The 23,884-nt window shown below is 41.2% G+C and overlaps 2 protein-coding genes across 8 annotated transcripts in view; both read left to right on the top strand.

Moving 5' to 3' along the window:
• The first annotated feature begins 1,108 nt into the window (after nt 1–1,108).
• Nucleotides 1,109–6,791, top strand: LOC127007718 (beta carbonic anhydrase 1-like). The gene is made up of 5 exons (XM_050878948.1): nt 1,109–1,381; nt 2,625–2,709; nt 3,219–3,358; nt 3,607–3,768; nt 3,988–6,791. Exons 1-5 carry the CDS (start codon nt 1,283–1,285, stop codon nt 4,273–4,275), a joined length of 774 nt encoding a protein of 257 aa, XP_050734905.1. The 5' UTR covers nt 1,109–1,282; the 3' UTR covers nt 4,276–6,791.
• A 1,712-nt stretch (nt 6,792–8,503) lies between these two features.
• Nucleotides 8,504–23,884, top strand: part of LOC127007720 (dual specificity mitogen-activated protein kinase kinase 7-like) — a 30,001-nt gene continuing 14,620 nt past the window's right edge. For 2 of the 7 annotated variants that reach the window (XR_007760468.1, XM_050878956.1), the window contains exons 1-9: nt 8,506–8,716; nt 14,257–14,441; nt 14,722–14,835; nt 15,391–15,615; nt 16,564–16,743; nt 17,104–17,238; nt 17,563–17,651; nt 18,146–18,252; nt 18,498–19,713. Coding sequence is in view for 6 of the 7 variants with exons in the window: in XM_050878956.1 (XP_050734913.1) it covers nt 8,530–8,716; nt 14,257–14,441; nt 14,722–14,835; nt 15,391–15,615; nt 16,564–16,743; nt 17,104–17,238; nt 17,563–17,651; nt 18,146–18,252; nt 18,498–19,713 (2,438 nt within the window). In the remaining variant the exon portion in view is untranslated. Of the gene's footprint in view, nt 8,717–14,256; nt 14,442–14,721; nt 14,836–15,390; nt 15,616–16,563; nt 16,744–17,103; nt 17,239–17,562; nt 17,652–18,145; nt 18,253–18,497; nt 19,714–23,884 lie in introns of all 7 variants that reach the window. The other 5 variants (XM_050878959.1, XM_050878957.1, XM_050878958.1 and 2 more) reach the window with 5 other exon arrangements.

Here is a 23,884-nt window from a genome sequence, read left to right on the forward strand (position 1 = left end):
TGGGAGGGAGAAGATAGAAAGGACAGGAGCATTCTGAAGTAGGAGTTATAGTACAAAGTCAGTGATAATGATTGATTGATAGTTTATTGTTGCAAGCAAACAACAAAGGAGAAGGGAGGAGCATGCCATCCCAACCCCCAGGCAGTACAGAGTGTGACTTTACAACTAAGGATACATGTGAAAGTAGCACCAGGAAACTAAAAAGATACAATGGTAGGGAACAAGTGCTAAAAAAATAAAGGATAATTAAGTGCTTTCATGACCCAGTGCAGAGTTTGCTTGTGACTTGATAAAGCCTCGTACGGGGTGTGTAACTGAAGAACTGATAGGGCAGAAGTAAAAATGTGACTGGAAGATAATTAATTCACATTATTGAAAGGAATGTTTTTTTTTTTTTTTTTTTTTTTTTTACCGTAGCCTAGAAGGGGTCGGCCAAATTCGCTCAGTAAACGAAATATTAGAGTAGGTATCTATATATTGGGAGCATATGGTTACTGTATGATTTTTTTTTTTTTTTGGGGGGGGGGGTAGTGTAGGCAGCATCAGAGGTATCGTTACCAGATATTGTCGTACCAAACACATTTTATTTTCCGGCTTCTGCCCTACAACTGCGAAAAAACGTATAGATAATTAACGGTTTTAGGTGACTTTAATTGGACATCGTAATTTGTGTGGATATATGATAGTTTTGGACCTGAAACTGATATGCAATCGTCTCAGTACAACAGTCTGGTAACGCTGCTAAGAGGGCTGTGTTCAAGAAATGACCATGAAAATTATAGTGAGGAAAGATAAATAGTGAAATGAAAAGCAAAGTGTGTGAATAAAGGGGCTATTACACTGGGCAAATTTTCCGTGGATCTTCAGTCAAACCACGATTTCTGCTAGCATGGTTCTCATATTTTGTTTCTTGTTATTGCTGATGATGATGATGGTGAGTACTACCGTCGTCCTTCGGTGAAATCTACCGTAGCTTTGGAAGATCGTGGACACGTCAGAAAACCTCGGAAATATGAGAACCACGCCAGCGGAAATCATGGTTTGACTGAAGATCTATGGAAAATTTGCCGAGTATAATAGCCCCTTTTTATCGGCAAAAATAGGAGGCAGAGTACGACAATCTGGCAACGTTGCTAAGAAGCGATGAAGGTCAAAAGAAGAAGAAGAAGAGCAAGAGGAGGAGGAGGAAGAAGAAGAGGAAGGCGTCGTCTGCTCTGCTCCGCGATCAGCTGCTGAGGGCGGCCAGGACGAGACACGCAGACGGCCACACCCTCCCGCCGCCATGGGCATGAACCGCATACTTCAGGGCATCATGAGGTACAGGAACACCTACAGGGAGAGCATGGTCAAGCAGTTCGAGGTGGTGCGAGACGACCCCCATGTGAGTGGTGAAGGACTTCGTGTTGTCAAGGCTATCAAGGACTCTCTCTCTCTCTCTCTCTCTCTCTCTCTCTCTCTCTCTCTCTCTCTCTCATTTTCCATTTGCTTTTTGTTATTTTCTTTTCCTCTGCCTCCTTTTCCGAGTAGTTTTTTTCTCATTTTCTATTTTCTGTATTTTCCATTTGTTTTTTTGTTATTTTCTTTTCTTCTGCCTCCTTTTCCGAGTTCTTCTCTTTTCTCCGTTCTTCTCTCTCTCTCTCTCTCTCTCTCTCTCTCTCTCTCTCTCTCTCTCTCTCTCTCTCTCTCTCTCTCTCTCTTGACCGCAATCTCCTCCATCTAAATGTTCACTAAGTCAGTTTCAACACCATGGTGGCCGCATACAACTGTCACTTAGGTTTAGTACAGACCACCTAGTTTGGACTTTAGGGCCTGTGTGGTCTGATTATCTATGTAATTCTATGTAATTCTCTCTCTCAATGAATAGAAGTGTAACATTAGTCTTTCCTGTCATGTAATGTTGATTCAAATGACCAAATATCAAAGTTAGCAAAAATGTTTGTGGCAATGTTATGTCCTCAGGCAGTCATTCGTGTTTTCTCAAATACTTGTTTTATATATATATATTGTATTTTTCACCTCTTCTCTCTTGTGGAAGGTAATTTATACTGATTTTCTTTTTGTGGGAATGTTAGATGTTAGGTATTCAGACAGTTATTTGGGTTTTCACAAGTTACTTTAGTTACTTTTTACTTTACTTTTTTTTTCCTTACTTTTTTTTCACTTCTCTCTTGGGGTAGATAAGTTACAGTGATTTTTTTTGTGTGGCAATGTTAGATATTAAGTACTCAGACAGTTATTTAGGTTTTCACAAGTTGCCCTACTTTTTACTTTTACTTTTTTACTTTTTATATACGTACATACTTATTGTTTCTCTCTTGTTTAAGTTAATTTCCCATATAACATCAGTACCATGTTATGAATAGTAAGTAGAAGTGTGAGTCTGGGCCATGGATGAGATACATAAGTTGAAAGTTAGAAACAAGGAGAGAGAAATAACTTAAGAATGAAAAGGGGAAGAAGACCAATGACAGATACCTAAGAAGAAATTTCTAGTATCATGTCTAAAGGAGAAGAAGGTTTGGGTCTTTTTTTCCATTTCTTCATTATTCTCTTTCCTTTTCCCTCAATATCCAAAATTTATATACTGTTCTTTTTGTTTCTCTAATATTGTGATGTGTTTTCAGCCCAAAGCCGTCTTCTTCACCTGCATTGACAGTCGGATGCTGCCCACCAGGTTCACCCAGACCAACGTTGGGGACATGTTCATCGGTGAGTTCTGAGGCAACTTTCAGGGAAGGATTAGCCCGGGGAGGAATGGCAAGATACTCAGGAGGTTTTAATATAGGCAAGGAGACAAAATTTAGTCATATATATATTCTTCCTTACTTAAATGATTGCCTTATTGTTTGGCTTCCTCAGTATTGTTTCCTATCTGTAGATGGGAGACAACTCCTTTCAGTATTAAAGAAAATTTTCTGAAGAAAACTTATTTCCTGCTGTTGCTACAATTGTTCAGTAATGACCAGTGAATAAGTACATAGGCTTTTACAGGTTATCTCTCCTCCTGCTTGGTACATGATAAGTATGGAAGTAGGCTATACTACACCTTGTATAAGAAAGATATGTACAGGTTTATTATTTGTTATACATATTATACACTTATGTTACATATTATACACTTGTCAGTATCCATTATTATTCAGTTCTATAGAAGATAACTTTGAAGGGTATGTAACTGTATTTAAAAAGTAACATGTGTCCTTCGCCCCTTCCTTCAGTGCGTAATGCCGGAAACCTGGTGCCCCACGCCAACCTGAGTGGTCATGAGGAGATCACCACGGAGCCGGCCGCCCTCGAGCTAGGCTGTGTCATCAACGGCATCAAACATGTTATTGTCTGCGGGCACTCAGACTGTAAGGTAAGCATCTTCAGGAGCTTCCAACATCTGCTGTGAAAATTTATTTCTACATTAATTCTCAACTCACAGTACTAGAACTTGTAATATTTCTGTGTTGAAGAACTCAACTCATGATGTTTCTCTATTTCCTCTTCATTGTTGTTCAACTGCTACCCAGTAGATGTAATGCACTATGCTTCCCCTGTCATGACTTTGGTTTGATTGCAGGTGTCAAAGCAGGGATTGTTATGTCATCATTTTTACAACAGGCCATGAACATGCTGCACATGATGCGCAACAGTGACCGCACACTCCAGGAGATGCTGAAACTCTCCCCGCTCAAGGCCTGGCTAGTGCGCCACGGACACTCCTCCATCGTCAAGTTTGCCCAGCTTGAAGTGTCTGACTTCCAGGCTCCATTAGTGTTCCAGGTGATGTAGTGACATGTGCAAGCATATGTGATCTTTTCTTAAATAGAATTTGTTCCTTGCAGTAATTTATATGACAAAGAAAAGTATTTTGCCTCCTTATATTATTTTTTCCCAGTTTGACTTCGTGATTGAACCAAAACTTGATTGATTGCTGAACACTGTAATACATCTCATCCAAACCATCAATATCATGGCTAATGATGTGCCTTGGCTCAACAGGCTGAGACTCCAATGAGGCGGTTTGTGGCCTACATTGACCCAGACAACCGGTTCACAGAGGAGGACAAGCTGTCACAGGTCAACACACTCCAGCAGCTGCAGAACATTGCCAGCTACAACTTCATGCGGGAAGGCCTGTCAAGGGGCCGAGTCTACATTCATGCCCTCTGGTTTGACATTTACACAGGTGACATTTATTACTTCTCACGCCAGCAGAAGATGTTTGTTGACGTCAACGAGTCCAACTTAGAGAAGCTTCTGGATGAGGTCTTGAAGTATTACACCTAATCATATTATATTCTATAGCATCTATTTTGTGTATGTAAATATTTGTATTTCTTAGTGGTGTATATTTGTAGTCTTTTTGTATTTTTTGATTCTCAGAACAATTTTGATATTGTGCAATAATTATTTTGAATCTTATGTATATATTAGATGTATATGAGTAGGTGACAAATCTGTCTTTTATAGAGAAAAGTAAAATATATATATTCTGGCATAGATATTTATAGAATATTTTCTTCAACTAAAAACATAGAATTATATATGATCACAATCAGCATCACTGTCTTGGTTGTTGCCTCACATTCCATGACATGTGAGGTGCAAGTTGTGTGTGCAGTATTCTTTGGTTTGGGCACAATGCTGAGTCATAATGGAACTAGTGGACAAGTATAATGTCTTGTCTCAGCACAAAGTGATGAGTATGAGTTTAAATACAATGTTGATAACAGAGAATAATTAAGGAATAGAGTTCTGTTGTGTAGAGCCAATGTTAAGTATCAATGGACACGTTGAAATATGTGTGTCCTATCTCAAAATTCAAGTGGTTTGTATGTTTGTGTGTGAGAGTGTGAATGCATGTGTGCTTGTTTGTGAGCATGTATCTATACACACTATACAGGGAACATTTTAAAAGTATTCCCAGAGTAGACATTCCTCACATGTTTTTGACCAGGCACCTCAGCCAGCCCTTGTCACTGTCTACTCACCAGATCTTGTGATGCACTTCCTCCCCCTCTCTTGTCCTGCTGTGTGAGTCTTGGTGATACAATGGTATTTAAAGTTGCACAAATGTTAAAGGGTATGCATATTTTTATGCTGATATGATTAATTTCCATTTTATTAACTGCATGCTTTTGCAGTCTATTCCTTATACTGAGGAAAGGCTTGTTTGTACCAAGATGTCAGCAAACGTAGAACAGTATAGGTAGCATTATGGCTTGCACAAGTCTATTTACAGTTTTATCACAAATGTTAAAATATAAAATTCAGTACAAAGTTATCTCTGTCAGTGGTGTGGCTTTGTTAAGGAGAGTACAAGGGGCATGTGTGCCCCTCTTGCCAACCTTGGTTTCTGCCAGGTGATCCTTGCACAAAATGTCCATGGAGTTAATTTTACCACATTGTTTAGTGTTCATGCAGCAGCAATGCATTCATTACCACCCTAGTGCCCCTCTGAGCTTCATCCCTCTCAAGTAAAATTCCCATGCCACTCTAGATTAAGGCATATTAACTGCCTTTATATTGGGCTTCCACATGCATCCACCCACAGTTGTGAGTGTGTTGATCTCAAGTGTGACAAACATGACAAAGAGGCTGAGAGAAAGTAGGAGCTGTATTGAATGAAGGTTTCAAGCAGTAACACATTCTGAATACCAAAGTTTATGAGAGAGAGAGAGAGAGAGAGAGAATGTATGTGTGTATTTAGAGGGTATCCATTTAAACTTTGAAGAGCTCAATCCCAGTGCCATAGGTTGGTATTATAAGACACTTTCGCTTCTCACATCACCTATTTATAAATGTCAGAGAGGGGGTCAATTGGGTTCTAATGCGTGTTTCTTCAGGTTCATGGTACAGAAGAAGGGTCAAACTACAACCAGGGTCATAAAACTACTCCTGTAAATACCCACAGCAAATACGCAAGCCTTCTCAAATATGTGTTCTTGGGCAGTGAAATGTCTTGTAATACGACCCATAGTGTTTCATTTATGATCTAAAGAGACAATGCAGTTTGATATTTCTATACTTTACTACCTCAGGGTGTATGTTGCATTGTTTTGTTGCTTTGTAGTCTTATATTGATTATTTTATATTTTCAGTCATCCCTTTTACATGTCTCAGGTCATGTAGCAGCTCAGCCCCCCCCCCTCACACACATATACACACACTCCTTCATCCCTTGTATTGTGTAATGGTGAAGAGGCCTGGGTGGAGAACATGTTATTTGTATATCTGTCTTTATGTTGTTACTGATGGGTTATATTTACATTTCTGGGTGGTAAAACAAATGGAATTGCTTAACAGTGTAGTAGTACGACCCATTAACTAATGAAACCAAACCCAGTAATGTAGCTCTTACAAGTTTATCATACATAATGGTGCCATTATAAATAAACATTCATTCATATCACTAACTTGCTGGCCCATCCCACCACTTTTTTTTTTTCTTGACTGCCTCCTGTGCTTTGAAAAAAAAAAGTGATAGGTGTATTCACAACTTTCTACCATCCTTCCAAATATATTAACCCAAAATACATGAGTGCATTTATCTAAACTGTGACAAGTAGGACAAATTTAAGAACCTAATGTGATCTAGCCATCTTACACCCAGGAAATGTAAATTATGACCCATAGTTCTCATTCATTTATTTCTACCTATTTCGTCGCATTGTGTTGTGAGCTTTATGTGTAAGGAATGTACATGACACTTCTTTATCCTGAAGTTTTGACCATCAGTCACATCATGGTCACACATCCAAGGTTACCACTGTCACAATAAAAAGGAGATGTGTAGCTGTTCATTGTTAATTAATTTACCTATCTGCCAGTGTGATTACTAGACCAATTAAAATGACAATAAATTACAGTAGTAGTAGTAGTAGTAGTATGTAGTAGTAATAGAAAGAGCACTACTTTTTTCTTAATAATGTGGTAAAGACTTATTCAATTAAATCTACCTTGATACTGTAATAGAGAGGAGGCATTGAGGAATGGGTATAAGGTGTGTCATACGGCTTGGAAGGTAGTACATATAGGCAACCACTGTAAGTACTGTGCCGTAGGAAAGCAAAAAAAAAAAAAAAAATTGTAGGAGAGGATTATCACTTTATACTGAGCATATTTACCATAATAAGATAGAGGGGAGGTATAGAAGGGCTAAAGTAAATGGATGGATAGATTGATATATACGGTTTGCTGTTTACCGTTGATGAGGTTTCAGGAATTTACTTTTCGATTATGCGGCCGTGGCGTGTCAGCTATAGAGGTCTTGATCGAGTACCCCTGAATGCGTATCAAGTTTTTAATTAATCCAGTCTGCCCTAAAATATCAACAAACTGAGGGCCAGGTGGTGTGTCTAAGAAAAGTGTAATTGCATGTTTTGGCTTAGAATTATAAGTTTTTAATTGATCAAGTCTGCCCTGATATAACACCAGGTGAGGGTCATGGGGTCGAGGTACGTGGTGTGTTAGTCGAAGAGGAGCGTGACTGCACGTTTTGGCTTAGGAAAATTAATCAAAGTAAGGATTATAGGAAGGAGTTTTTAATTAATCAAGTCTGCCCTGAAATAACAGCAAGGTGATCGAGGGCCCTAAAGCAGTGCGCCATGGCTCGAAGAAGAGTGTGCATGAGTGCATGTTTGTCTTGGGAAAATGAACTAAAGTAAGAATTAGGAAGTTTGCTGATGTCTGATGATTCTGCAGGATGAACTAACTATAGATTGTATGACTGGGCGGGGAAATGGCAGATGGAGTTCAATGTCGGGAAGTGCAGAGCATTCTAAAAAATAGCGTAGGTATAGGAACAACCCCTCACATAACTATTGCTTAAATGACACTTCTTAAGGTACTTCTTCGAGATCCTGACGATACCTAGAGGACATAAAAATCCACAATTCTATCAGCGTCAATTCGAATTCCGCGCTGCTTTTGAGTGTGACGGAATGTTTTGGCTTTGGACTGTATATAGAAAGGAGTTTTTAATTAATCCAGTCTGTCCTGGAACACTTATAGCAAGGTGATCGACTGATTGATTGACTGATAGTTTATTAGGTGAGGGCCAGCTAGGTGGTACCACGTATATCAGGTGGCTCGAAGAAGAGTGTGCGACTGAACGTTTTGGCTTTGGACTATAGGAGGAAGTTTTTAATTAATCTAGTCTGCCCTGAAACACTAGCAATTAAGGTGAGGGCCAGCCAGCAGGTGGTGTCTCAGGTGGCTCGAAGAGGAGTGTGACAATATTTTGGCTTTGGACTAGAGAGAGAGAGAGAGAGAGAGAGAGAGAGAGAGAGAGAGAGAGAGAGAGAGAGAGAGAGAAAGGAGTTTTTAATTAATCCAGTCTGCCCTGAAACACTAGCAATTAAGGTGAGGGCCAGCCAGCAGGTGGTGTCTCAGGTGGCTCGAGAGAGAGAGAGAGAGAGAGAGAGAGAGAGAGAGAGAGAGAGAGAGAGAGAGAGAGAAAGGAGTTTTTAATTAATCCAGTCTGCCCTGAAACACTAGCAAGGTGAGGGCCAGCCAGGTGGTGCGGCAGGCGGACAACAGATGGCGCTCAGCTCGCTCCAAAGGAAAACAAAAATGGCGACGCTAAGCTCGCTACAGGACAGACTGCAGGGCCTCGGGAACAGACTACAGGCCGAGAATGAGTCCAAGTCCCGTGAAAGGATGACCTCGGGCTTCACTCTTGACCTGACGAGGGAGAGGCCGGGCTCGGAGAGAAGACCCAGACCCGGTAAGTGGGCTAGAGGGGCTTGTTTTGGTATGGGTGGTCCCGAGGCCTTCTTGGTGACACTCCTACGCTTGGGAACACCTCCAAGGACCACTGCAACGTTATAATAAACCACCAAATCAAACTATATCCTCCATATTGCTCAGGTTTTCCACTCGGCACCCGCTACTTAGAGGTTTCCCGTATAGGTTTCGTGTTGGTGGTCCCGAGATCTTGGTGTCACTCCTACACTTGGGAACACGTCTAAGGACCACTACAACGTTATTATAATCCACTAAATCAAACTCTATCCACCATAATGCTCAGGTTATCCACTCGGCACCCGCTACTAAGAGATTTCCCATATAGGCCTACATGGTGACACTCCTACGCTTGGGGACACTTCCATGGACCACTACAACGTTATTATAATCCACTAAATCAAACTCTATCCACCATAATGCTCAGGTTATCCACTCGGCACCCGCTACTAAGAGATTTCCCATATAGGCCTACATGGTGACACTCCTACGCTTGGGGACACTTCCATGGACCACTACAACGTTATTATAATCCACTAAATCAAACTCTATCCACCATAATGCTCAGGTTATCCTCTTGGCACCCGCTACTAAGAGATTTCCCATATAGGCCTACATGGTGACACTCCTACACTTGGGAACACTTCTAAGGACCACTGCAACGTTATTATAATCCACTAAATCAAACTCTATCCACCATAATGCTCAGGTTATCCACTCGGCACCCACTACTAAGAGATTTCCCATATAGGCCTACATGGTGACACTCCTACACTTGGGAACACTTCTAAGGACCACTGCAACGTTATTATAATCCACTAAATCAAACTCTATCCACCATAATGCTCAGGTTATCCACTCGGCACCCGCTACTAAGAGATTTCCCATATAGGCCTACATGGTGACACTCCTACGCTTGGGGACACTTCCATGGACCACTACAACGTTATTATAATCCACTAAATCAAACTCTATCCACCATAATGCTCAGGTTATCCACTCGGAACCCACTACTTAAAAGATTTGGTGTTGGTGATCCCGAGGCCCTCCTGGTGACACTCCTATGCTTCAGGCCACTTCCACGGGCCATTACAGAGTCCTTACAAGCCCCCAAACCAAACTATATCCTCCATAATGCTCATGTTTTCCACTCGGCACCGACTACCTAAAAGTTTTTCCTTGTAGTGTTGGTGATGGTGATTTTGAAGCCGTGATGACACTCCTACACTGTGCCTCACTTCCATGGATCACTACAATGTTATTATAAATCCCCAAATCAAACTGTATCTTCCATAATGCTCAGGTTATCCACTCAGTACCCGCTACTAAAGAGATTTGGTATTGGTGGTCCCGAGGTCTTCCTGGTGACACTCCTACACTTCAGGCCACTTCCACAGCTGATCACAGAGTCTTATAAGCCCCCAGACCAAACCATATCCTCCATAATGCTCCTGTTTTTCACTTGGCGCCATCTACTAAAAGTATTTCGTTTAGTTTTGGTATTGGTGATCACGAGGTCTTCATGGTGACACTCCTACACCTTGGGTCACTTCCACAGACTAATACAAAGTTGCTACAAGAGCCAAAACCAAACTATACCCTCCATAATGCCCAGGTTTTCCACTTTGCACCAGCTACTAAAAAGACTCGCCATATAGTTCCCTCAAATTCCTTAACTTCTACGTCAACACTAAATACTACACAAGGAATTTTCAGTCTTTAGCATTTAGTTTTGGAGTTTACAAACCCACTGTGTCAAACTACGGGACTGTGGGCCGTATTACAAGTTAAATTTGAGAAGTTTCAGGTCCCTACAGAGTTATTCATCCCGAAACTTCTCGGATTTGACTTGTAATACGGCCTTGGGTCGATACCTTCTTCACGTCCAGGGTTGAGGGCTAATAACTAATGAGACCACAGCCCATCCCATGATCTGAGCCTATGACTGCTGTGGTGGGGCAAGCGAGGTCAAGAACATGATGGACCGTGTTGTTGGGTGTTGAGTCATATGAAAAAACACCCCATGTTAGCCAGACCGTAGGTACCAGAGGGTGAGCAAGGACTAATGAGACCACAGCCCGCCTTCTGATCATGACCCATGACTTCTGTGGTGGGGCTAATGGGCAGGGGGGGCTGGGTGGGATGTTGAGTCACATGATTAGACTCCAGTTGTCACGGGGGGAGGAGACAGTGGGGTAGGGTCACGTAGGGCTCGACAGGAAAGCGAACATGATGCTTGGGCTGCAGGGGGTCAAGAGAGAAATCAGGAAAGCTCTAGTGTGACATTTCTTTTCTTATCTTTTCCTTTATTCACTTTATCCTTGAATCTCTGTGGGCTTATATTTTTGTTATTGTAGACATATTATGTGAGGTTTATAGTACTTTCATTATGGCTTGTATTTTGGTCTCCGAATGCAGTGCAGTAACTAATAGCTTCCAGAAAATAAGAAAATAAAAAAATATTGATGCAAAAAGTCTATTGAGCACAGTCTTGCACATTACACTTTGGCAGCAGGGGGGGTCAGGTTAGGTTAGATTTAGTTTGGGTAGATTTGTTACGTTTAATTATTTTTGATCAATATGTGTGACTGCTTCCTGCTGTGATGTCACTGGCATCGGAGCAGGCTACAGTTATCTACATATTCCCGGTAATTAGTGTTTGTGCTCTTCTTGCACCACCTATTGCACGGTTTGGTGATGATAAAACATTGGGCACATGAAAATTTGCTTGACGACTGATAGTTGGTTTATAAAAGATCAAAATATATAGCCAAGAAAAGGCATTGAACACTGAAAATACAAAAGAAAACATAATACCAGTGCATGATTATATGTAAGTTGAATAAAGATACACCAAAAACATGAGAAGACAGACTTATGAAGCATTCAAAAGCATTAAAAGTCACAAGAAGATAAAAAAAGTCAATGGTGCTGCCAGATGCATAATAGATGGCAGAGGAGAGCAAGACAAGACGAGGGTTGTTAGGGCACACACAGGAGGTAAACAGGATGCTCAGGCTCAGTGGAAGGAAGGCAGAAATTGTGGTGGTGTTAGACCTACACTAAACTCAACATGGCGGAGCTGTAACGTATTTTATGTCCGAGGAGTGGAATAGGTCTGTTGGCGCTGATGGTGGAGCTCCAACCAACAGAGGGTGGACAAGTTCCATTCCTAGGTTGGCACATATATCATCACTCTGCCGATGTTGAATTTATTGTATCACCTTATACAAAGTGAGGGATGCTTTTTAGTTTGACAAATTTCTCAACTCCTGGTGCTGTCATATTCAAGGTAGATGATACTGAAGGGAAAGGTGAGGAAGCAGGGGTAGGTAGGGCAGGTCATGAAGGGAACACAAAGGGGAGTTAACCCTTTCCATCCCTGACGCAAACGTTGGCGTCATGGTATGGAAAGTGTCAAGAGGAAATGGAAGAGGATTAATCCTTTTCTAAACCTCTCAATCCTCCTCTAAATTTCTTTTAATCCTCTTCCATTTCCTCTTAAGAGGTTTAGAAGAGGATTAAGAGGAAATGGAAGAGGATTCAGAGGTTTAGAAGAGGACTAACCCTTTCCATACGGTGACGCCGTCGGACGCCTGTCAGACGCTGACGTCGGCATCACCAGAGCGAAGGGGTTAACACAATGCTTAGGCTGAGATGATAGGAGGTAGCACATTTTAAGAATTTGCATTTTATAAAGATCAGTGGCACCAATTACACCTAAAATGTGAGAGCACTGTTGTGTGTTCTGGATAGGAAAGAGTCAAAGGAAGAAGCATTATTGTTAAGCCTTCCATTCTTGCCACCCATTAACCCGGCAGCTTCAGTAGACCCCGTTTGGGGCTCCTGCGAGTCGGTCCGCTGAAATGGGGGACCCCGTTTGGGGCTCGGCTCAAAACCCCTAATTCGAGCTAATTGTAGGCAATAGCGGCATAGACATAAGGTCATGGCAGACTGAATTAGCTATCCATACAGTAATCATTCATCAAATTCTCTGAAGTAGACAACAAGCGACTCTTGGCTAGATGCCACGCGTCACGAGACTGTTTATTTTGTAACAAACACCACCCAAAAAGAATGGAGTTTAAGTAAAAGTAAATATTTTTAACGGCTTTATGGTTATGAGAGGAATACTTTGATATACATTCCATGCTCTTTTCTTAGTCTCAAAATGCAGTGTAATGTTGACGCTTCTCGGCCACTTCTCGGCTTTCCCATAGCCGAAGCCCACAGGTTAAGAGTGATTCATGTGGTTAACTGCCATGCTAATACGTATTACCTTATTGCTCCTCATTACACGTTAAGTGTGCAACTTGGCCTCTGAGCCATAAACCTTAAAAACTGTGACCAAATGACATTAATTTTTGCTGTTGTTGTTGAAAGTTACCAAAGTTGCAATCAAGGGGACCTCAATCCCTAACTCAAATCCACTGAATAATATTAAACCATGACAGTCAAAATTAGGATTCAGTTTTGTGTTGTTGTGTTCAGGACGTAACAATTTGTCGATATGGAGTAAGCACATGCTTTAGCTTATCAGCTGTGGCGTGAGCTGCCAGCTGATCCTCTGATTACAGTTATCTGCCATAGCTCTGAACAAAACCTTAGTGTGTCCAGCTATAAAGTTTTTCTCTTATCAAAAATATGTTGAAGTGGAGATACAGTTTTAAGTAGACTGCTTGGGCAACTCACAATTTTATGCTTATGTAGTAGTTAACAACAAAGTAGAAGTGCCATTGAAAGTATTGAAAAGTCAGTTCATTGCACCTTACTCCTTAGGAAAGTTGTTGATCATAATTTTTAAGGTTATTATTGATCAGATTTTTCAATCAGTTAATTGCCATTTCAAAAACTCCATGTGCTGTCTTGTACTGTCTGCCATCATAAGGAGGTGCCAGTCGCTGTGTTGATAGGGACTGACCTGTCTGTCAAACACATAAGCCCCTCAAACAGGTTCTTTACTGTAGGGTACTCTGACTTCAAAAGTTTTCATTCATGCACAAATATATTTTCCATTTGCCATAACATGCTAACATTTATTTTTTCTTTTTTTTTTTGTCACTGTGATTCACCTCATATGATGATAATTCACATGGTCATTGTTTTGGAGTCAGGGTAATTTCTAAGGTTGATTTATGTGAAGCTTTAGGCCATCTTGAGGTGCATTGGTTAGTGGAACCAAACTGTGCAAGTACATACATAGTTGACTTTTATTTTTTATTTTTTTCTGATCATGCTACCTCCCCACTCAGTATTGTAGTTAATTATGGTTAGTCATCAGGAGTTTTTGATTGTTTTATGTGCTGAAAAGAATTGAACTTGGATCTCTGAATTCATCTGTTTTATGTACAAATCATTTACTTATCACATGTGTAAATAAATAGTTAATAGATGTCATTAGGATACCTAAGGTAAAAAAATATATAAAGTAGAACATATTGGACTTGATTTAGCCTCCCCAAGGGTAATATACATGATAAATTGAGATGTTACTTATTCCCCTCCCCTCTTTTTTTTCCTCAGTGCTAACGGGGGACATCAAACTTCAGTCACGTCCCAACACCATTTCTGGACGACAGAGGGAGCGGCCCAAAATAGAACTGCCGCTTCTGTTTGAACCCCGACAACAACAGTCTGACCTTCCTGAGCTGGACGCACACGTCAAGGAGATCACGAGAAAGAATGGCAACCTGGTCATAGAGAGCAAGGTGGGCAGCGGGGCAATAGCATATGTTGAGGCTACATTTCCTCTGCCTCATTGAGTTTTGGTTGTATTTTATCATGAATATTTCACAATCTTGTTAATTAATGTTCTATTCTTCATAAACGGCTTGACTGTCTGTATGATGCTTTACAAATTGAACACAATTTAGTCCCTATATATATTCTAGCCTTTTTGTTCAAGGTATTTTAAGGACTTATTATGTATAGTACAACAGGAGGTCATTTTCATTGTTGATTCAAATTGTTTCTCCCTCCCTCTCACAGAGTTACAAGAGTTCCATAGAAGACATGGAGTACATATCTGAGCTCGGCAACGGAACTTCTGGGAATGTTGTCAAGATGCTCCACAAGTCCTCCAAGAAAGTAATAGCAGTCAAGGTCAGTGTTCCAAAATTACTGATTTAAAAGTTTGAAAAAAATAGTTAAACTTTCTCTTGGTAATAAAGAGTAACAAGATCTACAAGTCCTTGAGTAGCTGGGAAATTTTGAGGAGTGAAACTTGCTTTTGAAATTGACTTTTGAATATAGAGAGAGATCTATGGAAAGCTACACCAGTTCAGTTATTGACAAATTTTAAATAGAAGAAAGCATTTTGAGGTGTGGTGGCGTTGTGCCTGGCTTGTGATAACCCTTCATGGATGTTTCAGCCTTGTTGCTAGAGGCCAACAGTAAATGTATCATTATTACCTGTCTACCTTACTCACCAATGTTCACCCTGTCAAAGAGAAGAAAGCATGTCAAAGGCTGAAAGATTGTTATATTAGATTTTATAATTCATGGAAATGCCATAGTTCTTTCCAATCTCTTACCTGATCAACAGAGTAAAGTACAGATGGAACTGTATTATTCTTGTGTGACTGATGTCTAGTGCACTGATGGCTATACATTACAGAGATCAGTAATAACATTCCTTTGCCCATGACTCCCCAACAGCAAATGCGGAGGTCAGGCAACATGGAGGAGACCAAGCGAGTGTTCTTTGACCTGGAGGTGGTGCTCAAATCCGACTGTCCCTTCATCGTGCAGTGCCTCGGCTGCTTCATCACAGACTCTGACGTGTGGATATGCATGGAGCTGATGGCCACATGCCTGGACAAGCTCACTAAAAGATATAAGCAGCCCATCCCAGAGCCCATCTTGGGGAAGATCTCAGTGGCTGTGAGTTTTGATTTACGCACAATACTAACACACTTTCTTACTCTCTGCTACTCACCAATATTTCTCATCATATCTTGATACTCGCTGAACTCGACTAATAATACATAAGGCAGATAGGAGATTTATTTGTTATATTTTTTTCTGATCCCTGAGCTTCAGCATCTGCTTTGTAAGGGATCATTATAATTGGACTCATTTTGAGGTCAGGGATTGAAAGGTTGGAAATAGTTATATATTTAAGGTCAGAGAATACTCACATGAGGAAAAAGATAATTTCTTTGAGGAAGTTATGAGAATAAAATAAGAAAATTAGATTTTGTACTATGGTCTATTCCACCTCAGATGACACCACATCTTTTTTTTTTTTTTTTTTTTTTTTTTTTCAAGAAAGGAGGCAGCTCAAGGGCACACACAAAAAACAATAATAAAAAAAGCCCGCTAATCGCTGCTCCCATGCGAGAAGCCCCTTCCTATAGGCGATGTAGGAAGAGTATACCTGCTTTGCTGCTGGTGATTGTTTACAGCTGACCTGATGGGGTTTGGGCAAAACCTGTTGGAGAGCGGGCACTCAACAGAGCTTCCATATTTTATTAAAGTTTCTTTATACTTGGTGTCACCTGAGGTGGATTAGATTATAATGAAGTAAAAGTTTATGAATAATGGTTAACCCTTTCCATCCGTGACACAGACGTTGGTGTCACAGTATGGAAAGGGTCAAGAGGAAATAGAAGAGGATTAATCCTCTTATAAACCTCTCAATCCTCCTCTAAATGCCTCTTAATCCTTTTCCATTTCCTCTTAAGAGATTTAGAAGAGGATTAAGAGGAAATGGAAGAGGATTAAGAGGTTTAGAAGAGGACTAACGGTGACGCCGTCAGCATCGCCGGAGTGAAGGGATTAAGGAGTCCTTTCTCACAATATATAATGGAAACTTTTTTTTTTTTTCAGACGTTAAAAGCCCTAAATTACCTCAAGGAAACCCACGGGGTCATCCACCGGGATGTGAAGCCCTCCAACATCCTTCTGGATGAGCGAGGAAACATCAAACTCTGTGACTTTGGCATCTCAGGGAGACTAGTTGATTCAAAGGCCAAGACTCGGAGTGCGGGGTGTGCTGCGTACATGGCGGTGGGTGGCAGCCTTCCTTAGTAAACTGTTGCCCCTCAGTGCTTAACTTTGAAGTGGCTGATGTAGATATAGTCTATGAGTTGCATGTGGTTGCTTATCAGCTATTTGAAGCCTTGAAGGTGGTTAAAAGTAGTCACTTCTCCCCTGAAATTGAACTTGGGACCACATTCACTATTTCAGAGTCACATATAGATGAATATTACAAGTTTATTGAGGTTTTGTAATTAACTAACTCACTTCCACCTAATTATTAACATCTAAAGTAATCTTCATGGAGCCTTGAAATTAATCTATAACCCTATCATCTAAATAATTTGCTTCTAAAAGAGCACTGCACGGGCCATTTTATTCCTCTCACAGCCAGAACGAATAGATCCTCCAGACCCCAATAAGCCAGACTATGACATCCGGGCTGACGTCTGGAGTCTGGGGATCACACTTGTCGAGCTCGCCACTGGCCAGTTTCCGTACAGAGACTGTCGTAATGATTTTGAGGTGAGTTGTGCCTTAACTGCCTTAACTTAACAGAAGTCAAGTACTTAATCAAATAACTAAACTAGATACTACATGATATAGCAATGTACAGATAAATATAGTTGCCATCATCACAATTTACAAGGGAAATGGAGTACTGACAATATCAATGACTGTAAGGGAATGGCTTTGATAGAGTTGGGAAATAGAAATTGAACATAAGGTAAATAAAACAGAAAGCACAAGGATCCTGATGGCATGAGTATGTGAAACAGGGAACCACAGCTAGGCTTGAACATTTGATCCAGATTCTACAAGGGTGTTCTATGCTTCTGCTTCTGACAGGTGCTGACCAAAGTTCTTCAGGATGATCCCCCGTCCCTCCCAAAAGATGGCACTTTCAGCCCCGAGTTCTGTGACTTCGTGAATGACTGGTGAGTGGGGTGATGCACTGTGGCCACTGTTGGGATGTTGTCTGTCGTCCTACTCACAACATGTACATCTCCTGTCACTAGTTCCTTGCCGTGTCAGTCTCTCGCAGTACTTTGGATATGTGTATACAAGACAGATGGGTTAACTGCAATATGACCCATTTAAATTGAAGTCACAGAAATGGACTTTAGGTACTGTAGAGGATTTAGAGGTGCTTACATAGTTAGAATTCTAGTGGAAGTTAATTGTCACTGACACTGCATCCCTCCCTCTGTATACTCTCTACTCTTTCAAGAGGAGCGTATCAGGACACCTCTCCTCCTGAAATTGACTTCTCTTTTGGCCACTCCTCTTTACTGTTTTTATAGGAACAGTGATTTGCAGGCTTTTTTTTTTATTTTTTTTTTTTTTTTTTTTCCCTTGAGCTGTTTCCTTCAATAAAAGAAGAAAAAAAAAGACTTATAGGAACTCTCGTCTGTTTCTCATCACTTTCCAGCCTCATCAAAGAATATCGCCACCGACCGAAATACAAGAAGCTTCTCGACTATCCATTCATCAAGAAGTATGAACAGAAGAAAGTGGATGTTTCAGCATGGTTTGCAGGTGTGTGGGGCTGCCATAGATGCTGCTAGGTGTAGTTTATAATAGGTTTGAGCTTCTTTTGCACTTGATTGGAATATCGGAAGTTAGTAATGAGTTTTGTAAAATTAAGGTGCCAGATTTTACTAGATAAGCTTGTAAACACCAGTCACAACTATATTGTACATTAATAAGAATTTGTCTTTGGTAAGGAAAGTGTTTAATTCACCCAAACATTTATTTATTTATTTATCTATCTTTTTTTTCAGAAGTATGTCGCGTTACGGATCAAAAAGTGCGCAACTCCCCCCAAAGAGTAAGTATATTTTCTTCCCCACTACTCTCCAGAGCTTCTCGGTCCACTAGTCGACCACCAAGTGTTCCCAGCAGTGGTGGGGGGGGAGGTGGTGGTGGTGGTAGTGGTGGGGGTGATGCCACTCTTCCACCTCCCCCAGTTGCACCCAGAAGAAGAAGCCGCACCCCCGAGGCACACAGTCATGATCGCCTCAACAGCCACCCACAGCAGCAGCAGCAACAACAGCAGCAGGCCTCGCCAACGTTACAAAAGTTACAGCAGCAACAAAATCAGATCCAGCAACAGTCGGAAGAAAAATCACAACACTCTCCACAGAAGCATCATCTTCAACAGCACTTACAAAATAAGCAGATGGAGCAAGAGCAGCAAATACAAAAACAACACCATAGACATCATCATCATCATAACAGTGGTGGCAGTGGTGGTGGTGGGGGTGTTGGTGTTAGTAGTCCTAGCAGACTCTGTGATGGAAACAGCAGCAGCAGTAGTAGCAGCAGCAGCAACAGCAGCAGTGGTGGCAATGGCGTGGTTAGTCGCTCCCAGCTTCCAGCATCTCCCAGTCTGACCCGTGCCGTATCTGCTTCACCATCTCGCTCTGGGCCCCCTGTATCCCCTGCCCCCTCACGGGCACTCTCCACCTCCCCACTCCCAAGGACTGTGCTCCCTTCTGTCCATCCTCCCCACTCATACCCCGGAGTCAGTCACACAGGGTCCTTCCCCCAACCCCCTCTCTCTGCCCCTCACCAGTATGCTGTCCCGCCCACCACACAGTCCTTTTCTCCATTCAATTACTCTCCTCGGCCTTACTCACAGGTGTACAGTCAGTACAGTAACCCTTACACCCAGGTGTTACCTCCCCGGTCCAGTCACAATAGTTTTTATAACAGTGGGTGTGGTAGTGTGCGGGACAGCCGGGGTAGTCAGGGTAGCTGTAGCGGTAGCACTCAGTCGTCCAGCTCAGGGACTACCAGTACAACAAACACGACCTGCAGTGGGGCAGGCACCAGCGGCTCCGTCCGGGAGATGGCCTGCAGCTGGCCTGCACCTGGCCAGAGTGGGGGCCAGCGGGAGGCCTGGGTCAGCTGTGGCAGTAGTCAAGGGGGGTCAGCCACCACTACCTCTGTCTCCCACACTCCTCCCATGCACAGGAAAACACCAGAGCCTGTAAGGTAGGTGTCCTCAGCTTCCCTCCCTTCAATCCTTATGTGCCTGAGTCCTGGAGCACCACACGCCTTGGGACAGATCCAGTTTCCTGCCTTCATTCCTCAGTGTACATTGTTTGGCGGCTAGTTGGAAAAGGGTGTGAATACCCACATATGAAGTCATATTCTCTAAATGTCTGGAATTTGGATCTGTTTCAATTGCAATGATTAGCTTCTTTCTTGTGCCCTGCTACACTTCCAACATAATAAGATTTTCTGAAAACATTTTAATGAATTGCTAAATCATTAACCACTATGTAATACATTTACAACAAAATATGGAAAAGCAAATTCCTTTTACCATGCATATTTTTTATTTACATAAGTATTATTTTGTACATGTAAATCATGCAGTAATTTAATTATAATCAACAATTGGAATGACTTTGATTAATAAGGCAATCAAGTTCTTGCATCAGGTATTTCACTGATCAACCTCATTTTGAAAGAGTTGCCTTCACATGCACTCACTGTTGAATGAGGTGCCATCCTCATGTTTTTGAAAAGAGGTTGTGGAGCATGAGGTGTCGGAAGTGTGTCAGCAGGTGAAGGAAGCAGGCGTGTGGTGGTCTCTGTCCACACTTGTGGAGGTGTACTAACATTTGTGGTCCTCCCTCTGCTCATCTTAATGGCTCAGTCAAGTAATTTCCCTTTAAAACGTACTTTTTTATATATTCTTAATTCTTACTTAAAGAGTCAATTCATAACTTTTAAAATATTCTTTCCAAATAGTAGACCATATAATCCGTGGTTGATCATGTGTGCATTTGGTTACATCTCAAACCATTCAGCAGCCTTTTGAAGGGAAATTTTATTGATACTAATGACTTGTTATACTCTGTTGATATTCACTAATTATTTCTTCCTTGCATGATGGTTCAAAATACATAATCAGAATAATTATTTACTTTTGAGGGTTTACATCAAAGTAAATCTTAACGGTTTCATGATACACATGTCAGTATTTTTCAATTGATATTTAAAGTCTATTATATTTTAGGTATTTTGACCCAGCCATGCATCTGATCTGGTGTTGAGTACTTATAACAATCAGCATAAATAATCAAATATGAAAAAACATAACAGCTTCTTGGGAAAGAGGATACAATCATTACAAATTCCGATAATTCAGTGGCAGTAATTGTATTGCTACTGTCAGACCAGGTGTGAGTGATCCTTGCCCCAGGTGACCACAGCTGGCTGAGCACTGGTCGTGATGGTGCACCTCTGCCTGGGTGGTGCTTGATGCCCTGAGGTAGCTCTCCCCCCTCTCCCCCCACCCACCCATCTACCTCCACCACACACAAAAAAAACTAAAGATTAACAAGATTGTCAAAAAGAAAAGAAAGATGAATACAAAGAGCAGTAGCCAGATAGTCCTGCGTCTCATACGTGCACACACACACACACACACACACACACACACACACACACACACACACACACACACACACACACCTGAAAAATTCATTAACAAGATTGTCAGAAAAAAAACAAGTTTGAGAGAATACAAAGAGCACAAGCAAAGATAGTCCTTAGCATGACATTTACAATCTCGGGAAAGATTGGAAAAGTTTGGGCTGCCATCCTGAAAAGAAAGAAGTGACATGATTGCAATGTTTAGGGTGATGGAGTTGGCAGTAGTGAAAAGAAAAGGTCTGTTTATGGGTAGTATTGGATGGTGGAGCAACTAGTGTGTTTGAAAGGAAGTTGAAAAAGATGAGATGCTTTAAGAACACTAAGAAATGCAGCTTTCCCATTAGATGCACTGAGCACTGAAACAGACTGAACAAAGAGATTGTTGACTCCTTAAGCTTTAATGAGTTTAAAGCTAACTTCGACGGCTTGAAACTCAGAGATGGGGCATCCGAGTGTATCTCATTTCCTGTATGTCTCAACTACATAAATACGCATAGACTGAAATTGCTTACATTGCAAGAAAGAACCAAGAGGTGATTTAGTCATGGCATTCAAACTCAAAAGACCTGGAGCATGTAGGCAGGGAAGATGTGCTGATAAGGGTTAGTAAAAAGACAAGGGGACGAGAAACATAGATTGAAATTTTGGGAAAGAGAGAAATAGTGATGAGAAGGTCACCTCAGTAACATAATACACTACAATGGTAGGCACGTCAAGAAGTCTTCTGGTGAATTGCCTCATCCCAACTAAGAACACTTCAATTCTTGAGTAATATAAATCAAGCTCTAACCATTAAACATCGTCCATCACATTTTCTGTACCCTGGTAGATTGTGCAGAGAAGTGGCACGTTATTCATCACTGTGTTGTAGTGCAGCATGGGGCCAATATTTTATATATGTAAACAAAACAAGTGCAGTTGATAGCAGTCCCCTTCTTGTCTTATTTCTCCGATTTTCTGGCATGAACAAGTGCTCGGGTTAATTTGTTGAGTTTTCTGCAAGCAACTTTGAGAGCTTGAGTTTGTTTTCAGCTTTATTGTTATATATGCATATTACATGTGGTATTAGAGAAAGCAAAGGTGCATGAGACATTGATCTCTCAGTAATTATAAAAATGTATCAGTACACAACCTGACCTTTATTACTTATCTCATAAAGAAAACATACTGTTAGGTAAACACACACACACACACACACACACATAGTAAAGACTGGGAAATTCTGCAAGAGGACCTAAATAAGATTTGGGATTGGAGTAAGAAATGGGAGATGGAGTTTAATGTGAAGAAATATCATGTAATGGAAATGGGTAAGAGTGAAGGGAGACCAAAGGAGATGGAGAAATATTAAAAGTTCAAGAAGAGAGATCTGGGAGTGACAATACAAGATAATCAACAGTCTGAGAGTCATGTAAATAGGATATTTGGTGATACGTGTAGAATGGTAAGAAATATAGGAATTGCATTCCACTTCATGGATAAGGATATGATGAAAAAGATGATTACCACTATTATTAGACCAAAGCTGAAATATGCAGAAACTGTGTGGTCTCCCCATAAGAAGAAACACATGGAAAAAAATAGAGAGAATACAAAGGATGGCAACAAAGATGGTTCCAGAACTGGAGGGATTGTCATATGAAGAAAGGTCAAAGGAAATGGACCTGCCAACATTGGAACAAAGAAGAGAAGGGGAGACCTAATACTAATTTACAAATTGTGGAGTAAAATGGAAGAAGTAGATAATGAGGAGTTGCTACTAATAGAAGTAAGAAACACCAGAAACACACGAGGACACAGTAAAAAATTGAGGAAAATAAGATGTTTGAGAGACATAAAAAAAAAAAATATAGCTTCCCGCAAAGTAGCATAGAGGTTTGGAATAGACTAAGTGAGGAAGTAGTATCGGCGGAGAGTGTGCACAACTTTAAGGAAAAACTAGACAAGTACAGATACAGAGACGGGACCACACGAGCGTAAGCCCAGGCCCTGTAAAATTACAACTAGGTAAATACACACACACATACATGTAGTGCAGCGACTTGCCTGATAGATGAGCCTCCAATAACTCACTCTGCAAGTGGGGTACCTCTTTGGCCGACTGGTTAAGAGGTGGCTCTCCCATCTTGCTGGTTGCGGGTTCGATCCCTGGCGCCAGAAATTCTTTCCTTGTTTGGATTAATTTCTCATGTGTTTCGTTACATACGGTGGTCGTGTTGGAGTGTAGTAAAGAGTAAATTCTGGTGTTTCACTGGTGGCAAGGCGGTGGGCATCCTCTCCTGTGATTCTGTTGTGTCACCCCAAGTGGGTAACAGGTAGAGTGATGGCCCATGCTCTCCACAGTTCATAGAAAATGGGAAATCTCAACACAGAACTTAATCTAAATAGGAATGGGGAGCCGTGTAGTGCAGCAACTTGCCTGATAGGCGAGCCTCCCATAACTCATTCTGCGAGTGGGGTACCTTTTTGGCCGACTGGTTAACCCTTAAGGCACGGGGTTGTTTTGCCGTGCCTGTCCACCCACGCGGGCATATTCAGGCTAAAACATTCCTCACTTCAACCTTGCATACCTTTACTGCTACTTAACACACATGACTGAATTAATTATCATTGTAAAGTACATACACTCACCTGTCCTTTGACCTTAATTTGAAATCTATATAACCATTGGTAGAGTGAGTACAGAATATTGAATAAGATCACTGAAAACGCATTATTA

Source organism: Eriocheir sinensis, chromosome 36 (assembly GCF_024679095.1).
Source record: "Eriocheir sinensis breed Jianghai 21 chromosome 36, ASM2467909v1, whole genome shotgun sequence".
In the NCBI taxonomy this organism is placed as follows: Eukaryota; Metazoa; Arthropoda; class Malacostraca; order Decapoda; family Varunidae; genus Eriocheir; species Eriocheir sinensis.

Bases quoted from the DNA above. Each gene is read 5' to 3' on its own strand.
- LOC127007718 (XM_050878948.1), top strand. From the start codon at position 1,283: ATGGGCATGAACCGCATACTTCAGGGCATCATGAGGTACAGGAACACC. The intron at 2,710-3,218 runs GTGAGTTCTGAG...CCCTTCCTTCAG, and splicing joins CGTTGGGGACATGTTCATCG to TGCGTAATGCCGGAAACCTG. The intron at 3,359-3,606 runs GTAAGCATCTTC...TTTTTACAACAG, and splicing joins GCGGGCACTCAGACTGTAAG to GCCATGAACATGCTGCACAT.